The sequence below is a fragment of the Manis javanica genome, chromosome 12, assembly GCF_040802235.1.
Source record: "Manis javanica isolate MJ-LG chromosome 12, MJ_LKY, whole genome shotgun sequence".
NCBI lineage: Eukaryota > Metazoa > Chordata > Mammalia > Pholidota > Manidae > Manis > Manis javanica.
In genome coordinates this window covers 7056266-7082045 of record NC_133167.1, presented here as the reverse complement: position 1 = coordinate 7082045, position 25780 = coordinate 7056266, and the positions used below count along the sequence as shown (strand labels likewise).

The 25780-nt window shown below is 36.8% G+C and overlaps 1 protein-coding gene across 5 annotated transcripts in view; it reads left to right on the top strand.

Moving 5' to 3' along the window:
* Positions 1 to 25780, top strand: part of DIS3L2 (DIS3 like 3'-5' exoribonuclease 2) — a 369779-nt gene that overhangs the window by 161577 nt on the left and 182422 nt on the right. For all 5 annotated transcript variants that reach the window (XR_012123461.1, XR_012123462.1, XM_073217986.1 and 2 more), the window contains one exon: positions 17716 to 17889. Coding sequence is in view for 3 of the 5 variants with exons in the window: in XM_073217986.1 (XP_073074087.1) it covers positions 17716 to 17889 (174 nt within the window). In the remaining 2 variants the exon portion in view is untranslated. The remainder of the gene's footprint in view (positions 1 to 17715; positions 17890 to 25780) is intronic.

Genomic DNA, 25780 nt, shown 5'->3' with positions numbered 1-25780 from the left:
AAAAGTTTTATAGCAGCTACTGTGAGGAACTTTCTTGGCAACATTGAAGACCTACTAAAGATACACAATATGAATTGACCTAGAGCAAAGGGACATATTTGTATTATTTCCTCAACAAACTTTGGTAGCTTTAAGGGATGGAGAGGACAGATGAATAGGTCAGTGCAGGTATAGCAGGGTTGAAAAATTGTTGGTTGAATGTGGGATTGTCCAGGCTTAATGGGAGGCTGTTGAATGAGAATCAGAGAATGGGTTGCAGTATGGCTCATTTTAATGAGAGTGAAGGACAGCAGGTTCCACTGGGCGAGGTGCAAGGAGAGGATGGAGTTCTGATCGGTGGTCGTGGTGGAAGTGGTTAGTTGGGGGAGGGGTCTGTTCTGCTATTTTCTTCATCTCCCAGCTTTGCACCCATAAGCTGTCAGTTATCAGACAATCAGAAATATTTGTTAGCTGATTGGAAGCAATTACTTTGACCATTTTATTCAGTGTTGATAAATACTGAATTTTTTTATGAGGTAGATATGAATTAGGGACATGGTATGGCTATAAGTCATTAAATTACATTTAATTATATTTGGTAGGAAAATTAAACTGCAACTAGGTTGGTAGAAAAACCAGGAGAAAATAGTTTGCTTCACTGAGGCATAGATTACAAAATTAGGGAAGTGAAAAATAGCTCTATCCAGTCTTTCCCCCTGTGCAAAAGGAGTATTTCACCTTTTCAGGAGTATGTTCCTTATCTGAAGACTTTTCTGAGGAAGAGGCTGAATTATATAATGCTGTGAACTTGTATTACCAAACAGACCTTGTAAGTCCTTTTGAGGGGGCTGTGCCTCTCTCACCGGCTGGTAGACAAAAAGCGAATCAGGCTGAGGAGGGGGCTCTTTTTTTGTGACGGTTGGGCTCCACCTGGTGGCCTGTAAGGATCAGTTTTGGAAAGAGCTGCGTCTTCAGTGAGAACTTCCTGGTCAAAGCAGAGCAAAAGTAAAAGGAATGGAGGAGAATGGTCCTGATGCAGGCTTTGGTAGCCAAATTGTTCTTCTCCTTGAACTGTGTACAGTCGTTAATGCTTCTTCCCTGGTTGTCAGCTTCATCCAAATTTCTAGTACATCTCTTGAAAATAATATTTTGAAGTATTCGAGAACCTTAGCTACCGTCAGCCTTCCCGTTATACTCCTTCGGTGCTTTCCGCTTTCTCCTCTTTGTTCCCTTCGCATCAGACATGAAGCTCTTGGCTCTCAAGCTTCAGGGCCTTACCTAAAATCATTCAGTGTTGTTGAGCCTTGCATCTTCTCCACATTCTGGTTACCAGTTTTCTTTGATCTGCCCACACGTCGCCTCTTCCCCATTCCTTATTTGCTGCCTTCTGTGTCATAACACTGAGCCAGAAAAAGAGAAAATGACATGTTTTATACTCCTAATTGTAGAAAATTACATCTCAGTATACCACACCTACCACAGTTTCACGCTCTTGGTGTCCTATAATGCTATCAAAAACCTAAGGTAATCAGTCTGCTCTTAGTGAACCCTCGCTGGTTTTTAGGGATCACTGCTTTTTGTTATGTACCACATCATAGCTAATACTTCTACTATTTAGTACTCAATATTTGGTATATCTTCCAGGAGATAGTTGACTGTATATTTTATGTATCTGCTGTATTTGGCTGTATATTTTATATATCTGCCACACTTTGTTTTCACTGTGTGTTGTTGCTGCAGTTCTGGACCGTAGGTGTAGCTGATGTTTGATTGTTCTCTGCTTCAGGTTCTCAGGGATCTGATGCCACAGCATTTGCATGGAATTTCTAAGGAACAATATGCATGAGAGCATTTGTTGAAGACTGATAATGATAGTTGTAATCACTGCTAGACGCATAACTGTCTTTCTGTGTATAGCCTGGTTTTAAGGCTAAAACTTTATGAGATGAGAATATGTGGTAGAGAAAGGAGGATGCATGCCTTGCAACATTAATGTTGACTGTTACAAATGTTCTTATTTTCTTTAAGGCCAATTTGAAGGACTTTCTTAATATCTGTAGCCCATCTCTTCCTTTAGTAAGCTTTTTACTTGTGCATCACCCAGAATAGTGGACCTCATGCTTATATATATAGAATGTTTACACACACACACACAGCTCCCACCTATCAATGGTAAGAAGTTGGGAATATTGTTTTCATCACTTTCCTGATTAATTTTACAGTAGGACCCAATTGTAATGTCACTGATTATGAATGGGAACAGTATTTGTGGAGGAGCTCTGCTAAATAACAAAGATGGGAGTCGTTATCATTCTAAATTACTCTAATGAGGAAAGCTTTCTAGCTCACAACTATTTATTATTACAATATCAAAATAAAGAAAAAAATTTAATTTTTCCCCAAATACATACATTTTACATATTTATTGTTAAACTGTTTAAAACATCTACTATAGAAAGTGGAAATTTCAAGAATCTCACCCCCAGAAATAACCACATTAAGAGTTTGTAATATATTTATCTAAAATGTTTTAAAAGTAGTGATTAACATTAACTGCAAAGGATCTTTCACAGATAAAGGAATATATGTAACACATAATTTTAAATTCTGATATTAAAACCAACCCATGGACTCACAGCTCAGATTGAGAAATAAATCACAGTACTGTTGAAGCACCCTGTGTGTTCCTCTCTATCCCCCTAATCCCTAATTTTTTCTGGAGAGGTTGCTGCTATCTCAGACATGCTACTCAGAATGTGCTTTTCTTTATAACTCATCCATAGTTGTATGTATCCCTGAAAGTTAGTTTTGCTTGTTTTTGAACCTTATAAAAAATACCATGCTATATATATTCTTCTTTGACTTTTTTCCTTTAATATTATGTTTCTAAGATGTAGTTATATGTTTCGTTCATTTTAATTAACAACTTTTCCATTTCCTGAAGTACACCATACATTCAATTTACTTACCTAACAATGGATATTTGGGTTGAACTGAGGTTTTGCTGTTATGAATAATACACTTAAACATTCCAGTGCTTCCTAAGTTTCTCTTGATTCTACTTGAATAAAATTACTGCATCACACACATGTGCTTGTTTAACTTTACAACTTTATAGCCAAACAATTTTCCAAAGTGCACCACCCATTTTATTCCTACTACTGTAGCAGTGTATGAGTTTCCATTGCTTCACATTCTTAGCAACAATTGATATTGTTAGACTCTTCAGCTTTAGCCAATCAGGTGGGTGTAAAATGGTAATCTTGGTTTATATTTTTCTACTTAGTAATGAGATTGAGCAACTTTTCATGTATTTATATTATTATGTTTTCTCTTCTAGAAAATACATTTATGTCTTACATTTTTTCAGTTAATTTTTTGTTGAGATAGTTTAGGTTTACAGATATTATAAAAATTATACCTTTTCTTAGAGTTCCTTTTGTTAACATCTTACATTACCACACAATATTTATCAAAACTAAGAAATTAACCTTGGTACAATACTATTAAATAAAGTATAGAACTTATTCAGATCTTATCAGTTTTCCCACTAATGTCTTTTTCCTATTTGTGAATCTGGTCCAGGATCCCGCATTGCAATTAGTTTTCATGTTGCTGTAGTTAAAATTAATGACAATTCTTCAGCCTTTTCTTTCATGTCCTTGATGCTTTTGAAGAGTACTGGTCAGTGATTTCTGTAGGATTTCCCTCAATTTAGATTTCTCTAATGTTTTCTCATAATTAGATTGAGATTAGGCATCATTGGGAAAGATACCACTGAGGTGATGTACATCATATGAGGAGGTACATGATGTCAGTGATGTTAACCTTGTGATGTTATTGGTGATGTTAACCTTGATCACTTGGCTAAGGTGATTCCTGCCAGGATTCCTAACTTACTATTTTCCCCTTGTAATTATTCTATTTTGGGGAAGATTTTTTTAGACTACGCAATTATTCTGTTTCTGCTTAAACGTTCACTCACTCATTTTAGCATTCATTTTTAATTGGGCAATTTGTCATTTGATTTTTTTGGCATTAAATTTTGAAAAGCAACCTTTTTAACAGTTACTAATATGGAAAATATCTTCTCCCCAGTTTATGAATTGTGTTTTCATGTTATTAATGTTAACTCCTGAAGAATGGATATTTTAAGTTGCATATTCTAATTTTTTGGTGCTATTATATAGACTTACAGTTAATTTTGTATATTAATCTTATATCCAACCATCTTGCTAAATCCTTTTATTAATTTTCATATTTTGGATATAGTTTCCTTTGGATTTTCTATGTAGATAATCACATCATTGGTAACTAATGACAGATTTGTTTCTTCCTTTCTAATCCCTGTAACTTTTATTTCTTTTTTTTATCTTCCTGAACTGTTAACTCACAACTGGGAAGGAGACATTTCCTACAGTAGTAAGTGATGAGAGTTCAATTTTGAAGGAAAGCAATAGTGGTAGGCATTTTTTCTGTTGTTCCTGACTTTTTTGATACATTACTTTTAATAATTTTGATAATGTGGCGGCTGTTTATTAAAGGACTGAGTTTAAATACATGTCTTTGGATTGTTTGTTTTTACCATCTTCAGTTTTCCTAGTTTTCCTTTGGAGTTCCAAGGAGGAATAGTCTGCCTTTTTTCCAGGTTAAAAGCAGTAATTTGTTTATTCCTTTATTCACTCAACCATCACATTTTGGGCATCTAAGATGAGCAAATCTCAGTTTAAGATGTACTTGCTCAGTGTAAGAAATAATGTTTATTCTCTCTGGGATGATCCTTCTCATCTGTTGATATGCCTAAAGCAAGAGATAGGCCTAAAGCACTGTAACACAGCTAGAAAGGGGCATGTGCCAGAAGGAGGTAAAACCAAAGGAGAACGACAGTACTGAGGAGCGCGACCTGCTGTAGGGCACAGAGATGACTTCCTGGCCTCGCTGCTTATACTCCGTGAAAGTGAAATACACTTGGTTTATGTTTTGTGGACCTAGTTCAACATAGAAGTGGAAGTTGCTTTCAGTATTCAGTTTAAATAAAATTTACACTGAAATAAAAAATCTTTCTGTAAAACAAATACACAACGTGTAAGTCAGTTCCTTAGTAGATTGGGCTTTTATTTGGATCCCGAGGTTTTCTGGGTTTAGGGGTGATGGCAGAATTTATGAGTAAGTAGAGAGCCTAAGATTCTTAATGGGGCATGTAAGGCCCAAATACATAAGCTCTTTCAGCGTGCTGACCTGTTAGATTTTTATCTTCTGCAAGCTGTCCAGTCTATTCTGCTATCAAATATATCTCCAGTGAAAATCTATAATGAATTTATTTAAATAAGGTACTTGAGAATGTTCAATGGAACTTAGTAAAATAAATGTTAATTACTACTAATAGAAACTTGGAGTTACTGATCATATTTGGAAGCCATAACCAAAACATAACTTTGTTTTAATAAGCCATGTTATAATTTCAGTAAGCAAATTAAGATTCTTTGGACTCAGAATATAGCCTGGTGAAAAATTTGCCAGAACACAAAGCACTGATAAAGTAAAATAAAATTAAAGATAGATTTCTTTTTCTTCAAATTTCAGTGACGAGCCGATGACTGCAGTGACTGGTTCTGACAGTTCGTATTAGGTCCATTACCGCCAGTTTCCTCTTGTCCTCCCTCTTTTTCACCTTCCCGCCCCCACAGGAATGGATCCAATAGTCAGTACTAGTCTTCCTTCTGGAGAAGTTTTTCCATCTCTTCACAGTTCCTATCATACCTCCTCATCCAGTAGGTTTTCAGAAAGGGTTTATGAGAACCGTCTTCCCTGAGTTCTTGCATTTAGAAGTCTTCAGTTTTGAAATCCAGTAACTTTACGAGGATATGTTTCAATGATGATTTTCTGTGTTCATTTTTCCTGAGACATAGTGTAACCTTTCTGTCTGTAAAAGTTCTTTTATTTCAGGAAGGCTGTCTTAATGATATCTTTGAAATGTTTTCTTTTCTGTATATCCAACTCCTTCCTTCAGGATTACCAGTCACGCCAATGTTGGATTTTTTTGCATCTGCCTTTCATTTGTTTTCTCTGTAGTCTTTTTTATTTAACTTTTTGTACTTCCCAATTTTATTTTCCTCACTTCTCTCAAGGTATTTCTCTATGACCCTTTCTTTTTTCAAATAATTTTAGTTTTTCTTAGTTACCTCCTATATGACCTTCATTTTATGATGGTTCTCTTTTTCTTTTACTTATTTCTTAGGTCTAAAACACTAGTTTTAATTTCCTATCATGAAATTTATTTATTATGCACTTGCATCTTTGCTGTGAGCTCTTCCCTTAGAGCAGCAATATTTTTCATCAAATTTTGTGTTCTTGCAAATACCTTTGGTCAAGATAGTCACATGCTGTGGCCATATGCTGACAGAGTATGTTTTACGTTCTGTCATTTCTTTCACTTCCTTTTTACGTAAGTATTTTTTTTAAATAGAATGCCTAGGATGGCTCCTCCACTCATCTTTATATAATGAGTTTTTCCTGGCTGTTAATATTATATTTTAAAAGTTGGCTATATTATAAAATGCCTTTTTGTTCAAGGGTGTAGGCCCTTTTCCACCTTAGGCATAAGATAATCGTTTTTGGCCACTCCAACCTCATCAAGTAAGAGTAAGATGGCAGTGAATTTTAAGTATCCTCACAGAGACTGTTACTGAGATTCCCATCACATGGAAGAATGGGTTTCCATATTAGTCTAATTCTCTAATAACGTATATATGATCTACCTCATTGTTTATACTGATCCCAGAAGCTATGTATGGTATGCTATCTGATCATATGTATTTTATGTGAATCTTAATACTATAGGATAAAATCATGTGAAATTGTGTATTACAGTTAAAAAATGGTCAAATATACTGGCAATTTCATATTCTCAACATAATATATGGTTAACCTCTTAATGTCATTACTTGCCGTTCTTGAATCTTTCCTTCTGAATCATCTCATAGCTGGCTTGAATTGCAAGTATATTTTTTCAGGAATTGGGTAGTATATATTATGCCTTGTTTTATCAGTCTGGATTCTTGGAGTCTTTAGTTTTCCAATTCAGAGGACTCATAACTTCCCCCAGAGATACTGAAAGCTCTCAGCTGTAGAAGTGAGTATTATTATCAGTAGGTCTTAGGTATGATATTGAAAAGCCCAGCTGCCGCCTTCCACACTTGGTTGCCAGCCATGTGCACAGTCCCAAGACCCTAAGAGCAACACTGTATCCTGGAGGATGGCGCTGTGATTTCATAAAGTGTTGCCTTCTGGTTTAGTCTGTCAGTACACTGTTACACCATTCTAATCAGTGAATTCAATGGACTTTGCTACTTCTGTAAGATAAACTCCTTGATTACAAACAATGTTGAATAACAAAACATAATAGCTTAAAAGGTATCAGGGTAAATCTATGGATAGTGGTGTTCATTTAAGTAAAGTGTATAGAACAAATGAAGGTGGCAAACCCAAACAGAGAATTGGTTATTTCTTTTCACGGAGAGAGCTTACTGCCCTCTCCATCACGAACAGCTCAGTGAACTCAGTGCAGCATCACGTAGTGGGTCCTCCTGCTGTGGTTCCACATCAGAGCTCAGAGCTGGTTCCTGCTGCTGTCAAACTGGCATCCTGCAGGGGTGGCAGCCAGGGCGTCACTAGTGAAAGGAAAGCATGCTCAGGAGCTCATTTCCCGCTACCACCTTCTTGGTTCCTATGCCCATTGAACAAACACTGCAGTGGTTGGGAAAAAGATTTGTTGGCATTCTCATGGCAGATCATCCTGCCTCCACAGTGGAAGTCTTTTGTTGAACATTCTCATGAAACACAAATAGTCATACTCTAGGCTCATTTCAGTAGGCCCATTTCCTCCATGTGTCTCTTCCCCAGATGTCCTTGTCACCAGTCCTCCAATCTTTCTCCTTTCAGGTCCCTATTCATCTGGCTAAACTTGTAGCCACTGCCCACCAGGCCATCTTTCCTAAGCCAAAGTAGACCATGGATATATTACTTGAAGTTCTTCCCACAAGGAGGAAGTTTCTGCTCTACTATTTTTTCAGAGACCATCCCTTAAAATGGATGTAACGCTGTCATAGTCCACTTAATGGCTCGTGACAGTGGATGGTCAATTGGAACTAGGCATCCAAGGTACTCAGACCTTTCTGCATTCTCCTGATAATATTACTTATATATATTTATATAAATATGTGTACAAATGATCTGGTTCTCTGAGTCTTAGTCTCTGTCATTAGTAAGACAATGATACTACTACTCACTCAAGAGACTTAATGAGACCCTAAATTCAATGATGTTACCCTTTAAATTTGTTTTATATAATCCTGGCAGCTATAAGAGATTGAGAGTACTATTTTGATCCACATTGGAAGTCTGTGACTTCCATCTTAGCCTGGAATCAAGAGTTTAATTAATTGAGTTAGTAGGTAATTCTCTGTTTCCACCTCCCTTTTTCAGGTTCTCCAAGTCCCTCACTCTTTCTGTGAGTTCTCTGATATCTTTCCAACAAATTCCTTTTCCAACTAGAATTAGTTTCAATTGCTTGCAACAAAGAACCCCAACAGGTAAAGACATTAGTATTAGGAGACGGACGTAGAATACAGAACTTCAGAAACATGTGAGGGTAATAAAATGGGTTAGATGCATCAGAGGTAACTCAGGTCCCATTAATTTTCAAAATACTAGTTTATTTCTGAAATGTCCTACAAACCTCAAAGGCAGTGACAAGTTACCCAAATCCTCAATGGGAACTTAATCTAGTGAACACAGGTAATAATGTACTCATTTTGAAAATTAATGAGACCTGAGTAACTGTCTGGATTCTTGGTTGCAAACAAGAGAAACCATCTCTGATTGGAAAAGGAATTTATTAGAAGGATATTGAAGGGCTCACAGAAACAGTAAGAATCTTGAATGTCCTGAGGAAGTTGTGGGTGGGAACCAAGGCATATCTGGAGAGCCAAGAACAAGAAGTCCAACCGTCATCTTTTATCAGGATTAGCTTGGCCATGATGCCAACAGTTCTTACCACTGCTCTTTCAGACCAGCATCGCCACTGGCTACTGCTATCACTAGAAACCACTCTAGCTACTCTGAATGAATCCTAGGAACCTCTTTGTCTTTGTGTCATTCTCTTAACATTCAAAGTCATGAGTACAGGCAATCTAAGTCATATACAGCATGCTGGCAGCTGCTTTTCATAAAGTGAGAGGGGTCTTCTCTTAAGAGGCCAAGCCTGTTGTAGGAGGCTGGTCACTTCTATAACGGTAACTGTAGTCCTTAGGCCCATTTAATATGCAATGTGGAAGTCTTCCCTTCTAATTTATATATGCCTTTTCTTTCTTTTTTTTTATTTTGGTATCATTAATATACAATCACATGAGCAACATTGTGGTTACTAGAATCCCGGCATTATCAAATGTCCACCACATATCCCATTACAGTCACTGTCCATCAGCATAGTAAGATGCTATAGAGTCACTACTTGCCTTCTTTGTGCTGTACTGCCTTCCCCATGCCCTCCCCTACATTATGTATGCTAATCATAATGCCCCTTATTATTCTTCTCCCTCCCTTCCCACCTACCCTCCCCAGTACCTTTCCCTTTGGTAACTGTTAGTCCATTCTTGGGTTCTGTGAGTCTGCTGCTGTTTTGTTCCTTCAATTTTTGCTTTGTTCTTATACTCCACATGAGTGAAATCATTGTCTTTCTCTGTCTGGCCTGGCTTATTTCGCTGAGCAAATACCCTCTAGCTCCATCCATGTTGTTGCAAATGGTAGGATTTGTTTTCTTCTAATGGCTGAGTAATGTTCCATTGTGTATATATACCACATCTTCTTTATCCATTCATCTACTGATGGACACTTAGGTTGCTTCCATTTCTTGGCTATTGTAAATACTGCTGCAATAAACATAGGGGTGCATATGTCTTTTAGAAACTGGGCTCCTGCATTCTTAGGGTAAATTCCTAGGAGTGGAATTCCTGGGTCAAATGGTATTTCTATTTTAAGCTTTTTGAGGAACCTCCATATTGCTTTCCACAATGGTTGAACTATTTTACATTCCCACCAGCAGTGTAGGAGGGTTCCCCTTTCTCTGCATCTTTGCCAGCATTTGTTGTTCTAGTGTTTTCTATGCTGGCCATCCTAACTGGTATGAGGTGATATCTCATTATGGTTTTAATTTGCATTTCCCTGATAATTAGCGATGTGGAACATCTTTTCATGTGTCTGTTGGCCATGTGAATTTCTTCTTTGGAGAAGTGTCTGTTCATATCCTCCGCCCATTTTTTAATAGGGTCATATGCTTTTTGGGTTTTGAGGAATGTAAGTTCTTTATATATTTTGGGTGTTAACCCCTTGTCAGATACGTCATTTAGAAATATATTCTCCCATACTGTAGGATGCCTCTTTGTTCTGTTGATGGTATCCTTTGCCATACAGAAACTTTTTAGTTTGATGTAGTCCCATGAGTTCATTTTTGCTTTTGTTTACCTTGCTCAAGGAGATGTGTTCAGGAAAAAGTTGCTCATGTTTATATTCAAGAGATTTTTGCCTATGTTTTCTTCCAAGAGTTTTGTGGTTTCATGACTTACATTCAGGTATTTGATCCTTTTTGAGTTTATTTTTTGGTATGGGGTTAGACAATAATTCAGTTTCATTCTCTTGCATGTAGCTGTCCAGTTTTGCCAACACCATTTGTTGAAGAGGCTGTCATCTCCCCATTGTATATCCATGGCTCCTTTATCATATATTAATTGACCATATATGCTTGGGTTTATATCTGGGCTCTCTAGTCTGTTCCATTAGTCTATGGGTCTGTTCTTGTGCCAGTACCAAATTATCTTGATGACTGTGGTTTGTAGTAGAGCTTGAAGTCTAGGACTGTAATCCCCCCTGTTTTATTCTTCCTTCTCCAAATTACTTTGGCTATTTGGGGTCTTCTGTGGTTCCATATGAATTTTAGAACTATTTGCTCTAGTTTGTTAAAGAATGCTGTTGGTATTTTGACAGGTTGCATTAAATCTGTAGATTGCTTTAGGCAGGATGGCCATTTTGACAATATTAATTCTTCCTTTCCATGAGCATGGGATGTGTTTCCGTTTATTGGTGTCTTCTTAAAGTTCTCTCATGATTGTCTTCTGGTTTTCAGAGTATAGATCTTTCACTTCCTTGGTTAGGTTTATTCCTAGGTATTTTTTTCTTTTTGATGGAATTGCGAATTGAATTGTTTTCCTGATTTCTCTTTCTGCTAGTTCATCTTTAGTGTATAGGAATGCAACAGATTTCTGTGTATTAATTTTGTATCCTGCAACTTTGCTGAGTTCAGATGTTAGATCTAGTAGTTTTGGAGTAGATTCTTTAGGGTTTCTTATGTGCAATATCCTGTCATCTGCAAACAGGGACAGTTTGACTTCATCCTTACCAATCTGAATGCCTTTTATTTCTTTGTGTTGTCGAATTGCCATGGCTATGAACTCCAGAACTATGTTGAATAAAAGTGGGGCAATTGAGCATCCTTGCCTTGTTCCTGATTTTAAAGGAAAGGCTTTCAGCTTCTTGCTGTTAAGTATGATGTTGACTGTGGGTTTGTCATATATGGCCTTTATTTATGTTGAGGTACTTGTCCTTTATACCTATTTTGTTGAGAGTTTTTATGATGAATGGGTGCTGAATTTTGTCGCATGCTTTTTTGGCATCTATGGAGATGATCATGTGGTTTTGTCCTCCTTTTTGTTGATGTAGTAGATGATGTTGATGGATTTTTGAATGCTGAACCATCCTTGCATCCCTGGGATGAATCCCACTTGATCATGATGGATGATCTTTTTGATGTATTTTTGAATTTGGTTTGCTAATATTTTGAATATTTTTGCATTTATGTTCATCAGGGATATTGGTCTGTAATTTTCTTTTATTGTGGTATCTTTGTCTGGTTTTGGTATTAGAGTGATGCTGGCCTCGTAGAATGAGTTTGGGAGTATTCCCTCCTCTTCTACTTTTTGGAAAACTTTAAGGAGGATGGGTATTAGGTCTTTAATAAATGTTTGATAAAATTCAGCAGTGAAACCATCTGGTCCAGGAATTTTGTTCTTAGATAGTTTTTAGATTACCAGTTCAATTTCCTTGCTGGTAATTGGTCTATTCAGATTTTCTGTTTCTTCCTGGGTCAGTCTTGGAAGGTTGTATTTTTCTAGAAAGTTGTCCATTTCTTCTAGGTTATCCAGTTTGTTAACATATAATTTTTCATAGTATTCTCTCATAATTCTTTGTATTTCTGTGGTGTCCATAGTGATTTTTCCTTTTTCATTTCTGTTTTTGTTTATGTGTGTAGACTCTCTTTCTTTCTTGATAAGTCTGGCTAGAGGTTTATCTATCTTGTTTATTTTCTTGAAGAACCAGCTTCTGCTTTCATTGATTCTTTGTTTTATTCTTCTAGATTATATTTATTTATGCTCTAATCTTTATTGTGTCTCTCCTTCTACTGACTTTGGGCCTCATTTGTTCTTCTTTTTCTAGTTTCGTTAATTGTGAGTTTAGACTTCATTTGGGATTGTTCTTCTTTCCTGAGCCTGTATTGCAATACACTTCCCTCTTAGCATGGCTTTTGCTGTATCCCACAGATTTTGTGGTGTTGAATTACTGTTGTCATTTTTCTCCATATATTGCTTGATCTCTGTTTTTATTTGGTCATTGATTCTTGGCAATTTAAGAGCATGCTATTAAGCCTCCATGTGTTTGTGGGCTTTTTCATTTTCTTTGTGTTATTTATTCCTAGTTTCATATCTTTGTAATCTGAGAAACTGGTTGGCACAATTTCAATCTTTTTAAATTTACTGAAGCTCTTTCTGTGGCCTAGTATATGATCTATTCTTGAAAATCTTCCATGTGCACTTGAGAAGAATGTGTATCCTGTGGCTTTTGGATAGAGTGTTCTGTAGATATCCTTAAGTCTGTCTGTTCTAATATGTTGTTCAGTGCCTCTGTCTCTTTACTTATTTTCTGTCTGGTTGATCTGTCCTTTGGAGTGAGTGTTCTGTTGAAGCCTCCTAAAATGAATGCATTGTATCCTATTTCCCCCTTTAATTCTGTTAGTATTTGTTTCACATATGTAGATTATCCTGTGTTGGGTACATAGACATTTGTAATAGTTATATCCTCTTGTTGGACTGACCCCTTTATCATTATGTAATGTCCTTCTTTGTCTCTTGTGACTTTCTTTGTTTTAAAGTCTATTTTGTCTGATACAAGTACTGCAACTCCTGCTTTTTTCTCCCTATTAGCTGCATGAAATATCCCTTTACTTTCAGTCTGTGTATGTCTTTGGGTTTGAGGTGAGTCTCTTGTAGGCAGCATATAGATGGATCTTGTTTTTTTAATCCATTCAGTGACTCTGTATTTTTTGATTGTTGCACTTAGTCCATTTACATTTAGGGTGATTATCAATAGGTACGTACTTATTGCCATTGCAGGTTTTAAATTCGTGTTTACCAAAGTTTCAAGGATAATTCACTTACTATCTAACATTCTATTTTAACTCACTTTGTATGCTATTACAAACACAACCTAAGAGTTCTTTTTTTCCCCCTTATTTTCTTCCTCCTCCATTCTTTATATATTAGCTATCATATTCTGTAATTTTTCTCTATCCCTTGAATGACTTTGGGTGTAGTTGATATGATTTTGCATCTGCTTAGTAATTAATTGTTTTACTTTGCTGTATTTTTGTTTCCCCTGGTGACAGCTATTTAGCCTTAGGAATACTTCCATCTATATCAGTCCCTCCAAAGTGTACTGTAGAGGTGGTTTGTGGGAGGTAAATTCTCTCAGCTCTTGCCTATCTGGAAATTGTTTATCCCTGCTTCAAATTTAAATGATAATCTTTCTGGGTAGAGTATTCTTGGCTCCAGGCCCTTCTGTTTCATTGCATTAAATATATGATTCCACTTCCTTCTGGCATGTAAGGTTTCTGTTAAGAAGTCTGATGATAGCTTGATGGGGCCTTTTCTTTCTTTATGGTACTCACTAGGACCTTCAAAACTATGTTTAATAATTTTGGTGAGGGTAATCACCTTTGTCTTCTTCCTGATGAGATGAAAGCATTTACTCACTCATCATTAAGTTTGATTTTAGCTCTAGGATTCATAAGGGCCATTAATCAAGTTGAGGGTATTTCTGTGCATTATTCATTTACTGAACATTTTCATCATGAATAGGTGTTGATTGTATCCAGTGCTTTTCCTGAATTTATTGAGGTGATTTTATGTTTATCATTGTTTGCTAATGTGATAAATTAGATTGATTGAGGTTTGAATATTGAACAAATCTTGAATTAGTTGGTCATGATGTATTACCCTTTTTTATATGTTGCTGAATTCTATTTACTAATATTTCTTAAGGAATTTTTTGCCATATTTTTCTTCTTAAGGTATCATTGATATACAATCTAATGAAGGTTTTTACAACATACATCCATATTATCAAGTCCCCCCCACACACCCCATTGCAGTCACTATAGTAAGATGCTGTAGAGTCACTATTTGTCTTCTCTGTGCTATACTGCCTTCCCTGTGACCCACCTACATTATGTGTGCTAATCATAATGCCCCTTAATCCTCTCCTCCCTCCCTTCCCACCCCCTTCCCCTTGGTAACCTCTAGTCCCTTCTTGGAGTCTGTGACTCTGCTGCTGTTTTGTTCCTTCAGTTTTGCTTTTTTGTTATACTCCACAAGTGAGTCAAATCATTTGGTACTTGTCTTTCTCTACCTGACTTATTTCACTGAGCTCCACCCATGTTGTTGCAAATGGTAGGATTTGTTTTCTTCTTATGGCTGTATTTCCAAAAATTTTAAGTCTGTGTTCATGAGGCATATTGATCTCAAGAATCTTTTGTCTGATTTTGGTATCAAGGTAACACTGGCTTCATGAAACTAGTTGGAGAGTGTTGTGTCCTCTTCTGTATTCTGAAAGAGCTTGTATAGAATTGGCATTAATTCTTTCTTAAATACTTGGAAGCATTTACCAGTAAAGCCATCTGGGGCTATAGTTTTCTTTGTGGGAAGGTTTTAATGTGTGAATATAATTTCTTTAATAGATGCAGCAATATTTAGATATTGGTTTTGCTTGAATAATCTTGACAGATTGTTCTTTCAAGGAGTTTATCCATTTCACCAAAGGTGGTGAATCTATTGACTTAAATATTCTTTTAATGCTTGTGGGGACTACAGTATCCCCTCTCTCATTCCTGGTATTGATAGTTGTGTCTTTCTGTCCTTATTTTTCTTGATTAGTCTCACCAGAAGTTTATCTATTTTGTTCTCTTTTCAAAGAGTCAGCTTTGATTTTGTTTGGTTTTCTTTATTGTTTGTTCATTTTCTATCCATTGACTCTTGTTTCTTTATTATATCCTTCTTTCTGCTTCCCTGGGATCTATTTGCTTTTCTTTTTTCAGTTTTTTAAAGTAGAAGTTTAGGTAATTGAGCTTACACATTTTTTCTTTTTTAGTATGAGTAATGCTGTAAATTTCCCTCAAAGCACTGATTTAACTCCTTCTCATAAATATTGATATGTTGCATTTCATTAGGTTCAAAATCTTCTCTAATTCTCTTTTTATTTATTTTTTAACTCATGGGTTCCTTGATTTTGAAATATTTATAGATCTTCCTGATACCTTTCTATATTCTTCCCTCATATTTTTGCTGTCTTTGGCTTTTTAAATTTATTTTTTAACTCATGGGTTCCTTGATTTTGAAATATTTGTAAATCTTCCTGATACCTTTCTATATTCTTCCCTCATATTTTTGCTGTCTTTGGCTTTTTGATGTAATTTCCAGGAGATCACCATCTAAGCACCGATTTGAATCCACATTCTGTGAGGAGTCCACGGGTCAGCCCACAGGCCACCTAGAACCTATGCCGGTGGGCAGGTGGATGTGTGGGCTGTGGGCTGGTCTCCCCTGGTTGACATGTGAGAAATGGGACCAGCCCTGCTGCCACCACGACTGTGTTCTGGTAGCAAGGCTGAAGAAGGGAATTAGTAAAAGTCTGCCTATGAGTCAGCCACATCCCCAATCCCTCTCCACCACTGTGCACTTAAGAACTCTGGCAACCAGGCATCTACTCTTATGTAGGAAATGAATATTCTTCAAAGAAACTCAATGGCCTCAGAGAAGGCCCTAATGCCAGAGCCAAAATCCTTGCAGGAACAGCTGTGGGTGGATTATTGGAATCTCCTGGTGGGTGAGTAGATATACACAACAGAAGAGGTGGCCTTCTTTTTGGTCTCCCCAACACCCTCTACAAAGGCAGCTATTTCAAGACGCATATCATGATTCTTGTTGACTGTATTCACCATATAGACTTGTGGTCTGTATGTGGCATGCTAATACTTACTGAACAAGGCTATCAATTTGGCATATGTGTCTGTATAGAAGACTCACTGATAAAGAGTAAGATCTGCCCTCTGAAAAGTGGAACCCTACTCATAATGTTAGGACTATCCTGTAATATGCAGTCTTAAATTTAATGGACCTGTACTCCAAAATGTGAGTGGTAGTTTGCTGGGTGACTGGATTACAGATCATTTTAATTTTCCTCTCACTGCATTTCTGTATCTTCTAACTTCTTTACAGGGAACATATATTACTTTTGTGTTCAGATAAAATATTTTAAATTATTGAGATTAAAAATTAGTAGAACTGATCAAAACCGAAAGTTTCTGTGATGACTGCCTTGTACTGTTCACCATGTAAGAACTTATTCACTATGTAAGAATTTGTTCACCATGTAAGAACTTGTTCGTTATGCTTCAGAAGATTGGAGACTGACAAGAATTGGGCTTGGGGTGGATTAATGATTGTGATTAATGATTAATGATTGTGCATTGAGCATTGAGTCCCCTATACAGAATTTTATTGTTGTTAATAACCATTTGATCAATAAATATGAGAGATGCCCTCTCAAAAAAAAAAAAAAGAAAAATATGCATAAAGGGTGGAAAAAATAAAATAAAATAAATAAATCATGGGAATGAAAAGTACAGCATAGGGAACATAGTCCATAATATTGTAATACATTTGTATGTGACAGATGGTAACCACCCTTATCGTGGTGAGCATTTTATAATGTATATAATTGTTGAATTACTATGTTGTACACCTGAAACTAATATGATATTGTATATCAACTGTATTTCAATTTAAAAAACTAAAATAAAACCTGCTGCATTTAACCAGAAAAAAAAAATTAGTAGAAATGTAATTGTAAACCTCAGATCTAATCTAGTGAGCATAACTTAAGGAATAGGCACTGTGAAACTGATGATTTAACAGCAAACTGGGTTGTCAGAATTGCCTCTAAAGGTGTTTTCAAGAAAAAGAATTAACAAAAGCTTTTAACAGTATAAATATGCGACTTCTCCATGAAAAACAATTGCAGGAGTCAGAAGAAAAGGCTGTATGGCCCCTCCTTCTCAGGTTACAATTCCTGAAGAAAGATAAAATTATACTATAGTCTAGTCATTGATTTAACAGGACAAGAGTGTCATTATCTCTTCTGTTTGGCCCCCATGTACTGGTGATAGTATTGTTGCTGGGGTAAGCGGGAGGTTTTGAAGACTTCCCTGTTACCCTCAGAGCTTTTAGAGAGGAAACAGGTGCCTACGTTCCATTTATTCACTAACACGGTTGTTTTTCTGTGCCTTGTCCACAGGCAGCTGGCTAAGAGTCTTGGGCAGGCTGGTGAAATCGAGCCTGAAACAGAAGGAATACTAACAGAGTATGGTGTGGATTTCTCAGATTTCTCTTCAGAGGTTCTAAAATGTCTCCCTCAAGGCCTGCCCTGGGCAATTCCACCAGAGGAATTCAGAAAGAGACGAGATTTAAGGTAACAATCTGAAACTCTTTAAGAGCAATGTATTTCTTTCTACCTTTCTACCTTCTAACCTAACTTTCCTACAAGCTGGGAAGGTTTTAAATTATGTGGGAAGGTTTTAAATTATGAATTCAGTTTCCTTAATAGATATAGGGAATATAAATACTGGTTTTGCTTGAATAATCTTGACAGAGTATATCTTTCAAGGAGTTTATCCATTTTATCTAAAATATTGCATTTATTGGCTTAAAGTCATTCATAATTCCCTCATTATCCTTTTAATGATGGTGGGACCTATAATGATGCCCCCTCTCTCCTTCCTCGTATTGATAGTTTGTGCTTTTCTCTCCTTATTTTTCGTGATCATTCTCACCAGTAACTTGTGATTTTACTCCATCTTTCCATCACTATTCATCACTTAATTCAGTCAAGAATTAAGTGCTCTGTATTAGAGGTTCACAGATTATGGCCTGCAAGATAAATCTAGCCCTTGAGCCAAGAATGGTTTTTATATTTTTAAATGGTTGGAAAGAAAATCAAAACAAGAATAATCTTTCATGAAAATTACGTAAAATTCAAACTTCTGCATGCATAAAGTTGAATTGTAATGCAGCCATGCTAATTTGGTCATATTTTGTGTATGGCTTGGGTTTTTTTACACTATGACAGCAGAGTTTAATAGTTGTTACTGAGACCGAATGGCCTGCAAAGCCGAAGATATTGGCTCTCTGGACCTTTAGAGAAAAAGTATGCTGACTCCTGTTCTAGACCATTCTAATTTCAAAAGACACAGTTGCCACCTACTTTGCTCATTGCTCTGGTCCATAGATCTGGCCAAATAAAGACAGCGTTATCTGGTTAGAAGTGCCTTCCTTTAAATGGGACTCTTTAGGCACAGAGCAAAGGATTCAAGACTTCTGTGCTTGGAACTTCATTTTAAAGCTTTACTTTTAGGTCTGGAATTTGGTGGAAAGTACTTTTGTGGTATTTTTATAACAACATCTTCTTTGAAGATGTTTCTTCATTGTGGGATGTTAGTTCTTTTCTGATATTTCGCTTCAGAATTTGGTTTCAGTATTGGCATTCATTTTGGATGCCACATGGAGATATTTAGAACCAAGAAACTTTTCGTACAACCCACTGAGGCTGTGGAAGGTTTTTTGTTAAGGTCATCCCATGTCAGAGTCTTTTCTACCACACTTGCTCACTTCATGCAGCTGAACTTATGATGCCTTTTGCTCTTGATGTCCGTTACTCCACCTAGTTTGAGAATCCTCCTTCTCTGCTCCTTCTTGCTTATTGTATATTTTAAGAATTTACTGCCTTTTCTTCTTTTCTTGCTGAGTGTCAGCAAGAAAAAGGAGAAGGCATTCCCCTTTCCTACTTGTTAGTAGCTCCAGTAGAGCACACATGATGTTTAAAGTCAGTCAACTCGAGTTGCCATCCTGGCTTCAGCTTTAACCACCATTCATAGAACTTCTGCTGCTCAGTTATCTTGTCAGAGGCTTTGAGATCTTGGGCCCATAACCTTACTCTCTCTGAACCTTCCTTTTCTCATATACAAATTGGGGGGCTTGTTTTCTGAGATCTTTTCCTATACCTAGGAATCTATAAAAAGAAAAATTAATGAGAAAAGAAAGTCAGAATGACTGGCTGAACTTTGTTGTTTGAAGTATAAGTTAGTATAGCCATTCCACAGTCGCTATCAACATTTTAAATGTACCTACCTTTTCACGCAAAAACTCTACTTCCAGGAATCCGTCCTACTCAAAGAAGTGTACCAGGATATATGTGCACGAATGTTCACTGATGCTTTATTATAAAAGTGACACTGCTAATGTCCATCAATAAAGGAATGGTTAAATAGCCTGTCATATCAAAAAGAGCATTTCCTCCCACTGAAAAATGGCTAGATCCATGTGGACTGACCTAAAAGGATGGCCGTTGTATACTGTGAAGCAAAAGAAACAAGTTGCAGAATACTATGAATATAAGTTTATTTTTTATAAGCTCAAATAACATAAAAACTATGTAAGTGTATATATACATACATGTACATATATCTGTACATGTGTAAATGTATATGCACAGAAAAGGTCTGAAAGGAAGTACATCAAACTGGACTTGATCGCCATTGCGGGCTCAGGGGAGCAGTAGGAGGGAGTGAGGCAGTACTTTACTTTTCATTTTATAAATTGCTCCACTGTTCAAATTATTTTTAATAATAACTTTCATAGCTTTCAATAATAGTAAGTGGGAATATCAGAAAAGAGAGGTGCTCAGCCTTTTCAAGCCCGATTCCTAGCCTACAGACAAATAATAAGGCACTTGAGGAGTCAGAGCCCCCTATTGCTCTCAGCTCTCCCAGTGTGCTCCGCCTTGCCTTTTCCTCTGGCTTCCATTGTCTTCTGGGTTAGACTGTGGAACTGGAGCATCGCCCTGTAGAAGTCCTCTGCTAAAACACACCTGTGTGTCTTGTGAAAAGATCCAAGGATATGGGGAGCTTATAGGATACACTCTGCTATGACCATAGTAACAGGGATTTTTTTTATTAAGGAATCATTGATACACACTCTTATGAAGGTTTCACATGAAAAACATTGTGGTTACTGCATTCATCCATATTATCAAATCCCCCCCATACCCCATTGCAGTCACTGTCCATCAATGTATTAAGATGCCACAGAGTCACTGCTTGTCTTCTCTGTGCTACACTGTCTTCCCTGTGATCCCCACACACACGATGTGTACCAGTCATAATACCCCTCGATCCCCTTCTCCTTCCCCACCCACCCTCCCCTGCCACACCCCTTTGGTAACTGCTAGCCCCTTCTTGGAGTCTGTGAGTCTGCTGCTGTTTTGTTCCTTCAGTTTTTCTCTGTTGTTATACTCCAAAAATGAGGGAAATCATTTGGTACTTGTCTTTCTCAGCCTCTTATTTCACTGAGCATAATACCCTCTAGCTCCATCCATGTTGTTCTAAATGGTAGGATTTGTTTTCTTCTCGTGGCTGAATAGTACTCCATTGTGTATATTAACACCTCTTCTTTATCCATTCATCTACTGATGGACACTTAGGTTGCTTCTATTTCTTGGCTATTGTGAATAGTGCTGCAATAAACATAGGGGTACATATATCTTTTAGAAACTGGGCTCTTGCATTCTTAGGGTAAATTCCTAGGAGTGGAATTCCTGGATCAAATGGAATTTCTATTTTTAGTTTTTTGAGGAACCTCCATACTGCTTTCCACAATGGTTGATCTAATTTACATTCCCACCAGCAGTGTAGGAGGGTTCCCCTTTCTCTGCATCCTCGCCAGCATTTGTAGTTCTTAGTCTTTTCTATGTTAACCATCCTAACTGGTATGAGGTGATATCTCATTGTGGTTTTAATTTGTATTTGCCTATAATTAGTGATGTGGAGCATCTTTTCATGTGCCTGTTGGCCATCTGAATTTTTTCTTTGGAGAAGTGTCATATCTTCCACCCATTTTTTAATTGGGTTTTTTGCTTTTTGGGTGTTGAGGCATGTGGGTTCTTTATATAATTTTGGATGTTAATATCTTGTCAGATATGTTGTTTACAAATATATTCTCCCATACTGTCGGATGCCTTTTTGTTCTGCTGATGGTGTCTTTTGCTGTACAGAAGCTTTTTAGTTTGATGTATCCCATTTGTTCATTTTTTGTTTTGTTTCCCTTACCCGAGGAGTTGTGCTCAGGAAAAAGTTGCTCATGTTTATATTCAAGAGATTTTTGCCTATGTTTTCTTCTAAGAGTTTTATGGTTTCATGACTTACATTCAGGTGTTTGATCCATTTCAAGTTTATTTTTGTGTATGGAGTTAGGCAATAATCCAGTTTCATTCTCTTGCATGTAGCTGTCCAGTTTTGCCAACAGCAGTTATTGAACAGGCTGTCATTTCCCCATTGTATGTTCATGGCTCCTTTACTGTATGTTAATCAACCATATATGCTTGGGTTTATATCTGAGCTCTCTATTCTGTTCCATGGATCGATGAGTGTGTTCTTCTGCCAGTACCAAATTGTCTTGATTACAGTGGTTTTGTAGTAGAGCTTGAAGTCTAGGAGCGTAATCCTCCAGCTTTATTCTTCCTTCTGAGGATTGCTTTGGCTATTCGAGGTCTTTTGTGGTTCCATATGAATTTTAGAACTATTTGCTCTAGTTTGTTGAAGAAGAGTTTTGGTATTTTGATAGGGATTGCATTGAATCTGTAGATTGCTTTAGGCAGGATGGCCATTCTGACAATACTAATTCTTCCTTTCCATGAGCACGGGATGTATTTCCATTTATTGGTATCTTCCTTAATTTCTCTCATGGGTGTCCTGTAGTTTTCAGGGTATAGGTCTTTCACTTCCTTGGTTAGGTTTATTCCTTAGGTGTTTTATTTTTTTGATTCCATTGTGAATGGAATTGTTTTCCTGATTTCTCTTCCTAGTATTTCTTCATTAGTATGTAGGAATGCAGCACATTTCTGTGTATTTAGTTTGTATCCTGCAACTTTGGTGAGTTCAGTTATTAGTTCTAGTAGTTTCGGGGTGGATTCTTTAGTGTTTTTTATGTACAATATCATGTCATCTGCAAACAGTGACAGTTTAACTTCTTCCTTACCAATCTGAATGCCTTTTATTTGTTTGTGTTGTCTGATTGCCATGGCTATGACCTCCAGACTATGTTGAATAAACGTGGGGAGAGTGGGCATCCTTGTCTTTTTCCCAATCTTAAAGGAAAAGCTTTCAGCTCTTCACTGTTAAGTATGATGTTGGCTGTGGGTTTGTCATATATAGCCTTTATTATGTTGAGGTACTTGCCTTCTATACCCATTTTGTTGAGAGTTTTTATCATGAATCAATGTTGAATTTTGTCAAATGGTTTTTCAGTGTCTGTAGAGGTGTTCACATGGTTTTTGTCCTCCTTTCTGTTGATGTGATGGATGATGTTGATGGATTTTTAAATATTGCACTATCCTTGCATCCCTGGAATAAATCCTACTTGATCATGATGAATGATATTTTTGATGTATTTTTTATTAGATTTGCTAATATTTTGTTGAGTATTTTTGCATTTATGTTCATCAGGGTTATTGGTCTGTAATTTTCTTTTTGTGGTGTCTGTGTCTGATTTTGGTATTAGAGTGATGCTGGCCTCATAGAATGAGTTTGGGAGTATTCCCTCCTCTTCTACTTTTTGGAAAACTTTAAGGAGGATGGGTATTAGGTCTTCACTGTATGTTTGATAAAATTCTGCCGTGAAGCCATCTGGTCCAGGAGTTTTGCTCTTAGGAAGTTTTTTGATTACCAACTTAGTTTCATTGCTGCTAACTGGTCTGTTCAGATTTCTGTTTCTTCTTGGGTCAGTCTTGGAAGGTTGTGCTTTTCTAGAAAATTGTCCATTTCTTCTAGGTTATCCAGTTTGTTAGCATATAATTTTTCAAAGTATTCTCTAATAAATATTTGTATTTCTGTGGTGTCCGTAGTGATTTTTCCTTTCTCATTTCTGATTATTTATGTGTGTAGACTCTTTTTTTCTTGATAAGTCTGGCTAGGGGTTTATCTATTTTGTTTATTTTTTTGAAGGACCAGCTCCTGCTTTCATTGATTCTTTCTATTGTTTTATTCTTCTTGATTTATTTATTTCTGCTCTAATCTTTATGTCCCTCATTCTACTGACTTTGGGCCTCATGCCTCATTTGTTCTTCTTTTTCTAGTTTCATTAATTGTGAATTTAGACTGTTCATATGGGATTGCTCTTCTTTCCTGAGGTAAGCCTGTATTGTAACATACTTCCTTCCCTCTTAGGACAGCCTTTGCTGCATCCCACAGATTTTTGCGGTGTTAAGTTATTGTCATTTGTCTCCACTTTTTGCATGATCTCTGTTTTTCTTGATCCATTTATTATTTAGGAGCATGTTCTTAAGCCTCTATGTGTTTGTGGGCATTTTTGTTTTCTTTGTAATTTATTTCTAGTTTCATACCTTTGTGGTCTGAGAAGCTGGTTGGTATAATTTTCAATCTTTTTGAATTTACTGAGGTTCTTTTTGTGGCCTAATATATGATCTATTTTTGAAATGTTCCATGTGCACTTGAGAAGAATGTGTATCCTGTTGCTTTTGGGTGGAGTGTTCTGTAGATGTCTGTTAGGTTCATCTGTTCTAATGTGTTGTTCAGTGCCTCTGTCTCTTTACTTATTTTCTGTCTGGTTGATCTGTCCTTTGGAGTGAGTTGTGTGTTGAAGTCTCCTAAAATGAATGCATTCCATTTTATTTCCCCCGTTAGTTCTGTTAGAATTTGTTTCACATATGTAGGTGCTGTTATGTTGGTTGCATAGATACTTACAATGGTTATATCCTCTTGTTGGACTGACCCCTTTAACATTATGTAATGTCCTTCTTTGTCTCTTGTGACTTTCTTTGTTTTAAAGTCTATTTTGTCTGACACAAGTACTGCAACTCCTATTTTTACTCCCTATTATTTGCATGAAATATCTTTTTCCATCCCTTTGTTTTTAGTCTGTGCATGTCTTTGGTTTTGAAGTGAGTCTCTTGTAGGCAGCATATAGACAGGTTTTTTTTTTTTATCCATTCAGAGACTCTATGTCTTTTGATTGCTGCATTCAGACCATTTACATTTAGGGTGATTATCGATAGGTATATACTTATTGCCATTGCAGGCTTTAGATTCGTGGTTACCAAAGGTTCAAGGGTAACTTCCTTACTATCTGACAGTCTAATTCAACTCACTTAGTGTGCTATTACAAACACAATCTAAAGGTTCTTTTTTCTTTTTCCTTCTTTTTCTTCCTCCTCCATTCTTTATATATTAGATATCATATTCTGTACTCTTTGTCTATCCCTTGACAACTTTGGGGGTAGTTGATTTGATTTTACATCTGCCTAGTAATTTATTGGTCTCCTTTCTTTACTGTAGTTTTATTTCCTTTAGTGATAGCTATTTAGCCTTAGGAACACTTCCATCTAAAGAAGTCCCTCCAAAATACACTATAGAGATGGTTTGTGGAAGTAAATTCTCTCAGCTTTTGCTTATCTGGAAATTGTTTAATCCCTGCTTCAAATTTAAATGTTAATCTTGCTGGGTAGAGTATTCTTGGTTCGAGGCCCTTCTTCTTCATTCCATTAAATATATCATTCCACTCCCTTCTGACATGTAAGGTTTCTGCTGAGAAGTCTAATGATAGCCTGATGGGTTTTCCTTTGTATGTGATCTTTTTTCTCTCTCTGGCTGCTTTTAATACTCTGTCGTTCTCCTTGGTCTTTGCCATTTTAATTATTATATGTCTTGGTGTTGTCTTCCTTGGGTCCCTTGTGTTGGGAGATCTGTGCACCTCCATGGCCTGAGAGACTATCTGTCAATATTCTTTCACTCCTAGAGATCCTTTTTCCTCTTTGTACCTCAGCTTCTTTGTATTCCTGTTCTCTAATTTCTATTTCATTTGCCATTTCCTGTACGTCATCCAATCTGCTTTTAAATCCCTTCATTGTATGTTTCTTTTTAGGTATTGTATTTTTCAACATTTGTGTCTCATTCTTAAATTCTTCCCTGAGCTCTTGAATATTTTTCTGTTACTCTATGAGCATGTTAATGATTTTTATTTTGAAATCTCTTTCTGGAAAGTTGATGAGTTCGGTTTCACTTGGCCCTCTTTCTGGTGTTTGTGGGATTTTGGTTTGAACCCAGTTCCTTTGATGTTTCATATTTGTAGGTGGAGCCCTTTAGTGCCCCTTGGAGCTGCTCAGCTCCTGGAGCAATGGTAGGGGTCTCAGTTAAGCAGTGCCTGTGGGGAGAGGAGGAAAGAGCTGTTTCCTGCTTCCTGGCTGCAGTACCTGTCTCCACAGCCAGGTCTGGTGGGCAGAGAGCACAGGGAGA